This window comes from Lampetra fluviatilis, chromosome 9 (genome assembly GCF_964198595.1).
Source record: "Lampetra fluviatilis chromosome 9, kcLamFluv1.1, whole genome shotgun sequence".
NCBI lineage: Eukaryota > Metazoa > Chordata > Hyperoartia > Petromyzontiformes > Petromyzontidae > Lampetra > Lampetra fluviatilis.
In genome coordinates, this window is record NC_136283.1 from 1,371,583 (window position 1) to 1,379,609 (window position 8,027).

General features: G+C 62.2%; 1 protein-coding gene across 1 annotated transcript; it reads right to left on the bottom strand.

The window, feature by feature from the left end:
* Positions 1-2,403: 2,403 nt before the first annotated feature.
* Positions 2,404-4,917, bottom strand: LOC144934101 (zinc finger protein 503-like). Its single transcript, XM_078859487.1, is given in 3 exon segments — positions 2,404-3,415; positions 3,417-4,061; positions 4,537-4,917. Coding segments are annotated over 3 exon segments (1,851 nt in total). The 5' UTR covers positions 4,855-4,917; the 3' UTR covers positions 2,404-2,527.
* Positions 4,918-8,027: the final 3,110 nt, after the last annotated feature.

An 8,027-nucleotide genomic window follows, 5' to 3' on the forward strand; every position in this document is an offset into this window, starting at 1 on the left:
AGACGTAGTCCGTCACGAGTTCTCACGGACAGCGTAGCACGCACGTGTACGGAATATAATATACACAGTTAGCCTCTACGTCGTGCAGTGTGGATGCGTACACACACACACATGAGCATAGGATTCATTTTAAAACGTGCACACAAGTACGTAATTCCGTGTAGTTCACAACACACGTACCAGGTACATTCACAAACACGCATTGCCATTGCATGTTTACGCGTGTACACAAAGACAAGGATCTGCCGTATAGCCTGAACAGACTGTTGAGGAAAGTGCTGTTAGCGAGCGCCTATGAAGGCCGGCGCGTCACGCGAGACAGGGTGGGTGGCCAGCACCACGCCAGACCGCCTTTGTCTCCCCAGTGCTGATGTTTAATACACTCCGCACCAGCCACGGTACTCCGAGAGGATGAGTCGGAGAGCCGTCACTTGCGTTTGCCCGTGATCGGGAATCCAACTCGGGTTACCGAGTTCGCAGCGGAGCACCACGACGCTCCCCCCACAGTGCACGAGGCACACGACCGTGCGCCCGTAACACAAGCCGCGTGCGATACCACGTACACGTGTGCTGTGTGTGGGGGTCGCAGGGCACGGTGTGTACGCGGCACACGCGTGATGTCGAACACATGACAATAAGTGGGCGTCTGACGGCGCAAGGTGTAGGCCTGGCACGTGAAGGACGGACACGCAGACGCGTGCACACACGTGACACACACACAACACGCGCTGACTCACACACAGCCGAACGATCGCGGCGAACCGAATGGTGAATGTTCTGCAAGGGCTAGGGCAGCTGAAATCGAGTCAATGTTCACGTTGTTACCATGCCATTGTCTGAAAGCCACTATTTATTTATTGGGGAGGATGGGGGATCAACGCAAAGTTCCACATCGCCTTGAATCTTGAGCCTCGCCACCAAGTGGACCGAGGAGTTCGCCTCCCGTAGTAAAGTGTGATGCTAATGCCTCGAAAGGGCCGCTACTGCTTCCTATTATTAAGCGTACGCGCATGGATTAAACACATACAAGTACAGTATACGTATGCAGCACACATAGTATATTGTACATCTCCAGGGAGATCCGTTTGTAGGTACCCCACTAAAATAAATGGGGTGGAAATATACAGAGGCAAACATTAACATTTTATTTAAAAGCCTCCACTGCGCGTATCACGCGGGGTAGACTCATCGCCAATTCTAACTCTCCATGTCCTCTCCTCTGCGATGCGGAGCCATCGCGCGATGTTCACTGCAATCAATCACCTGTTGAGAGCAGACATCGGTGGAGTATCTATAGATGGATCACACAGTCAGCACTCCAACATGCACGTAACGCAATAACGCTGGCGCGCGCACACACACACATCGTACGGACATATTTTAGCACACGCGTGCGCTGTGTATACAAATCCAGTATAAAACACAGACGCGTGTGTACTGTAGTGTACACGTATGCACTGTACACATCGTATACACACAACACACACACACACACGCGTAGTGCACCACATGTAGTGTACACACATCCAGTACACACACACGTGTGTGTACTATACACACATCTCACACACACGCAACACACACGTAGCGTACCGCACGTGCGATGTGCACGTGTACCCATCACTGGCCGTCGATAAGTGCGACGGGAACTTGGAGACGTGTCGCATCATCCTGTGCCGCCCCATCCCGTGTCGCATCATCCCCCCCCCCAGCGCCTATCGCTCTCCGCTCGCTCCGTCGACGCGTAAGCGCACGCTCTCGACCGGCGCACAATCACAACCATGCAGACGTTAAGCTCAATTATTTATTAAGATCCTCTGTATTTTTCTCTTTTTTTTTTTAGCAAAAGTAATCATGAGACAGGAATTTACACTTTGTACATTTAATAATAAAATAGAGCTGATTAAATTTACACGACATCAGACGCGCTGCGTGCGAACATGCAGGCCGCATCGGGCGCCTCGCGCAAATGGAAACCGGATCATCATCTTCATCATCATCATCGTTATTATCATCATCATCCATTATTGATATCATTACTATTACCATTATTAATATTTTTTTTCATAAAGTCAAACAAAAATGGCGTAATATTAACAGCCATGCAATAATTTTCTTCGGAAAAAAGCGCTACCCCCCCCTTCCCCCACCCGCCCTCCCCCCATTTCCCCGGAACAGGTAACTTTTTTTTTATACCCAACAGAACCCGAACAGGTGACTGATAACCTGGCCAGGTGAATGGAAACCCGAGCAGGTAACGGTGGTAACCCGAACAGTTGACTCGTAACAAATGCGCGCCGTCACGCCGCGCCTCTATGTACACACTGCCCGCCCGCGCGGTGCTTGGAGCTATCGGCAATAAATTATAGTTCTCCCCCCCCCCCACGTGGAAGGGGGGGGGGCGGTGAGGGAGAGGGGGTTGACGGGGGGGGGGGTGTTTGGGCTGGCCTCGCGAGGTTGGTGGAGTGGGGGGCACCACGGGCCGAGGAACGGACGGACTCGTTGCCCGGTGCATCGCGGGGCCCCGTCACTGGTAGCCGAGCGCGGACGCCGTGGCGAGCCTCTGCCCGTAGAATGCGTAGGGCGAGTAGTAGGGTCCGGACGCGGGCACGGGCATCGCCGTGACGGGGGGCGCCACGGGACCCCCCAGGGGCCCCTTGGCGTACGGGTGGTAGCGGCTCAGGCCCAGCGTGTGCGGCGAGCGCAGCGCCAGGCCGCCGCCGTGAGCCGAGGGCATGTGCATGTGGCAGGCGGCGGCCGCGGCCGCGGCGGCCGCGCTGTGGTAGCCGCCCAGGAGTTTGTCGGCGCCCGGCAGCGCCGTGTGGCTGCGCAGGTGGCTGAGCAGCTCCTCGGAGGAGGAGAAGCGCTTGTCGCAGGGCCCGTTGGCGGACACCCAGTTGCACACGTGCGGCGCCGCCTCGTTGGGCAGCATGAAGCTGTAGGGGTAGAGCGGGTGCGTGGCGAGCGTGTGCAGGCCGGCCGACTGCATGTGGTGCGGCGGGTACATGAGCGGGTAGGCGTTCTTGAGCGCGTTCTGCTCGGCGTGCGAGGAGCCGCACACGGCCGTGGTGCCCGCCAGGTGCGCCGCGCTGTGGTAGCTCAGGCAGTAGGGGTCCCTGCAGAGGCCGCCCAGCAGAGAGGGCGGGGAGGCGCCGGCGAGGGGCGAGGCGCCCGCGGGGCCGCGGCCGGGCATGCTGCAGCCCAGCGCGCTGCCCAGCGCGCTCTTGCCCGGGTCCAGGGAGAGGCCGTGCGGCAGGAAGTGCGGCGGGTAACCCGCGTACGAGCCCGACAGGGACGCGCCGTAGCCCATGCTGACGGGCGGCAGCGGGAACACGGTCTGGCCGCCCTTGTAGGGGGACACGGACGCCACGTGAGCGGGGCCCCCCAGCCCGGACGCGTCTCCGGGGCCCCCCCCCGCCGCCGCCGCCGCCGCCCTTTCCGCTGAGACACGTCTCCTGGTTGACCTCCACGTTGATGCCCGCGCAGCTCACGCTGATGCGGTTGTGGCTCACGCTCGCCCCGGCGTTGGACGACGACGACAACAACGAGGAGGAGGACGAAGAGGAGGAGGACGAGGAGGAGGAGGAGGCGGAAGAGGAGCCGTCGGCCGCGCTCTTGCCCTGCTGCTCGCCGCTCTCCTTCTTGTCCTGCGCGCCCTCCCCGGCCGCCTTGGGGTCGCCTTGGGGCTTGGGCGACGACGAGGAGGCGGCGGCCGAGCTGGCGCTGCCGGGCCGCGGGGTGAAGGGCTGGCAGGTGGCGCTGGGCACGCGGAATCCGGGCTTCTCGCCACCGCCGCCGCCACCGCCGCCGCCACCTCCTCCTCCTCCCCCGCCGTCGTCCTTGCCCTTCTCCAGGCCCTTGGCGTAGGGCTTGAAGCTCGACTTGTCCTCGCCGCCGATGTCGCTCAGCCGCAGCGGGCCGCTCTTGGCGGGCGTCTCCTTGTCCGAGCCGCCGCCGCTGCCGCCTGAGACGCCGCCGAGTTTATTCGGCGGCGCCTCGGGCTTGCCGATCTGCGAGCACGTCTGCGCCAGCAGAGCCAGAGGGCTCTTCTTGGCGTCCAACTGCAACACCACGCCACACACCGAGACCCCGTCGCGCCCTGTTAGCGCGCCGCTCCGTCTCGCTCCTCACCCATCATCCATCACGCGGCGCGGCCTCTCTAGCACCTCCTCCTCCTCCTCGCTCCGCACGGAGCCGCCCTGACACGCAGGCAGCCTGGCGCGAGCCGCGGACCCCCACGATACCCCCCCCCCACCCCCCCCGAGTTAAGATTCTGGGATCATGGGGACCGAGATCATGGAAGTGGTGAGGGTGGAGATGGTTCGTTTGGTATCGGAAAGGGGCGGGGGGTCCAATCGCCACCGTGTCCCCCCCCAACCCACAACCCACGACCCCTTCCCGGCACCCGCCGAAGCGGCTCCGTCCCTGGCGCGCGGCGTCGCGATTTTCGGTCGATCGCTCGAGGTTTGTGGGATCGATAATCGAGGAGCGCGTAAAAGGGGGGTGGGTAGGGGTGTGGGGTGCGCGAACACGTACCTCGATGGGGCTGACGGGCGTGGAGGGGAGCGGCTGGAGGTACTCGGCGTGCAGGATGTGCCCCGCGCGTGCCGTCAGCATGGTGAGCACCTTGATGGGCAGCCGCAGCGCCTGGCGGAGCGGATCGCACGGCGGGAGCGCGCTGCTGGGGGTCTTGCCTGACGCGCCGCTCTCTCGCTCAGTGCCCACGCTGCTGTCGATGCCGCCGCCGCCGCCGCTGCCGCTGCTCGCCGCGCGAGTGTTGACGCCGCTGTCGGCCGTGCCGCTGGCCTCGCTCGCCGTGCGTGTCTGTCTGGAGCCCGGGAGCGCTGTGAGCATGACCTGTGCTCGCGCTGCGCTGACGCGGACTGTGCAATTCCTGCGCCTCCGCTCGCTGTTCCGCCTGCCCCCCCCTTCTCCCCCTCCCTCCCCACCCTCCCCGCACTCCCCTCGTCCCTCCCCTCCACGACTCTCCTCCTCCTCCTCCCCGTCTCTGCACGGTCCCTCCACCCCTCCGCGCATCGGACCTCCCCCCCGCTCCACCCTGAGCCCGCCCAGCCCCCACCCCCACCCTCCCAGCCCCCACCCCCACTCTTTCCAGGCCCCACCCCCACCCTCCCAGGCCCCACCCCCACCCTCCCTCGTAGCCATGACCACCCCGGCGCAGGCCACTCCCTGCGAGTGACGTCGGCGATAACTAATGAAGCACGCGGGGTGCGGTGGGCCGGTGGGGTGGGGCATTCGCGGAGAGATGAAAGGGACCCCCCCCCCTCCGCGCCAGCCAATCCGCACGCAGGACGTCCGAAACGAAGGGCTCGCGATTGGATGAAACCGCCGGACGTTACGTCACGAGGGGGGGGAGGGGGGTGGTTTTATTGACAAAAGCTTCGGGGGGCTTGTGATAGGTTGGGCGAGCGTGGGGTGGGGGGGTGGTGGGGGCTAGGGGTGGGGGGGGGCGATGCGGGGGAGGGGGGGGCGTGTCCCGCCGTCACGCGGCGCCTCGCTTCAATGTCACATGCTTAACCTCAACTGTCAATTCCGCGACCACAATCAATCAGTTATTTGTCAAGGCTGCCAATCCGCCGTGATTTATGTTGCCTTTCTCGGCGAGCCCGGGACCGGTCCGACTTGAAAAGGAGCGGGAGGGGAGGAGGTGGAAGTAGAGGGGGGGGTATGAAAGGCGCCCATTCAGCCCCCGGAGATAAATGCGCTGCTGTGTAAACGGGGCTGAGCGCGGCCGAGCACACATGCACACAAAGGGGCCGCGTATAACTCCCTCGCTCGTTCACTCACTCACACACTGACTCACTCACTCACACACTGACTCACTCACTCTCACGCTGGCTCACTCACTCACAGGCTGACTCACTCTCACGCTGGCTCACTCACTCACTCACACACTGACTCACACACAGGCTAGCTGACTCACTCTCACACTGGCTCACTCACTCACACGCTCACTCACTCACACGCTCACTCACTCTCAGGCTGGCCGACTCACTCTCAGGCTTGCTCACTCACATGCTGGCCCAATCACTCACAGGCTGACTCACTCTCACGCTGGCTCACTCACTCTCACTCCAAATCTGGCCCACTCACTCAGGCTGGCTCACTCACTCACAGGCTGGCTGGCTCCAAATCTGGCTCACTCACAGGCTGACTCACTCACTCACAGGCTGGCTCAATCACTCTCACGCTCACTCACTCACTCAAGGCTGGCTCACTCACGCTCACACTCTCACGCTCACTCACTTACAGGCTGACTCACTGACTCCCAACGCAGGCGCGCTGTTCGCGGTTCACGCTGCATTTCTCTACCCCCTCACCTCACCCACCCTCCCGACTACCCCTCGCGTCTGCTCCGGTCCACGATCACCGCGCAAAATGTTCGCGATCGAGGCAGCGGCCCCGAGACTTCAAAGCGAGGCGCGCATTAGAGCCGAGATCTCAATCGCGCAGCGCGATCAATGGCGAGCCCCGTTTCCCCGCAGATTAAGACTGGCATGTTGCAAGTGCTGACATGCGGGCCGTGACAGCCTGAACAAATGATCGGCGCCTTCAAAGAGCGCTGCGTGTGGGAGCCTGTCTGTCCCCTGCGCAATCCAAGCCCAGCCCCTCCGCGCCCGCCCCAGTCCGCCACGACACCACCCCCACCTCCACCACCACCCCCACCTCCACCACCACCACCAGCCCCTCCACCACCAGCCTCTCCACCACCAGCCCCTCCACCACCACCATCCCCACCACCACCAGCCTCTCACCCCGCACTCCAACCCCCCCCCCCTACAAACCGCAGCCCCACTCCAAACCCCACCACCACCACTCGCACCCTACAACCTCCTTCGAACCTCCTCCTCCTGCTGCTGCCCGCAACCTAAAACCATCTCGAGGAGCAGGGAGCGTCCTAGCCACCACGGCAGATGACTCCTCTCCTTGTCTCCCTCGCGATCACCACCACCGCCGCCACCAACCCCCATGTCTCAGCGGGGCAGTCGCTCGGCAGGTACAGAGATCCGTCGGAACCCACGGAGTCGCCCCGCCCAGGCACGGCCGGCTACCCCTACGCCGCCGTCGCCGCCGCAGAGTCTAATCAGCGAGTGGCGATGAGAGATCTTTGACTTGGCCGTCACGATGTTGGCGTGAGAGTCCACCCCGACCCTCACCCCCCGCCCCCCACAGCCTTCCTCCACCCCCCACCCCTCCCTCGTCTCTTTTCTTCTCTCTCGCGTCGCTTGACAGACGCACGTTGGCGTTGATCAATGTGCTCGCTGGTTTCCGGGGCCGAGATGGGGGCCGCGCAAGGCCCGCGGTCGGGAAAGGTCGGGACTCGAGGGGAGGGGTGGGGGGGAAGTTGGGGGGCGGTGGGGGGGGCACGGACACGCACCTTACACCCTCTAACACACACACACTCGTGTACGTGCGGTGTTCACGATACATGCCGACGTGCACGGAAACACGCACGTGTAGATGTGTAGGTGGACGTACGTAATCAGACGCGTTAATATGCATAGATACATACCGCACACACCCAGCCATACGCACGGGTACAAAGACAAAGATCCCCCGGATAGTCTTAAAATACTGTTGGGGCAAGTGCTGTTAGCGAGCACATATGAAGGCCAGAACGGCACACAATGGGGTGGGTGGCCAGCACCACGCCCAGCTGCCTTTGTCTCCCCAGTGACGATGTTTTTACGCACCGCACCAGGTACTCATTTGAGGCTTAGTGGATTTCAGGGAGGCCTAGGATCGGCTCAGATAATCGTCACTGATGTTGGCCATGAGCGGGAATCGAACTCGGGTCGCCAGGTTTGTAGCGCAGCGTAGCGCTACCCGCTACACTCGGTGACACACACACGGTGACACACACACGGTGCCACACACACACGGTGACACATACACGGTGACACACACACACACACGGTGACACAACAACAACAACCGCCATTCGCCACTAAGTGGCGGTGACGTCACCATGACAATTGTGCCAGGCCATGTGCACCTTGAGGCCA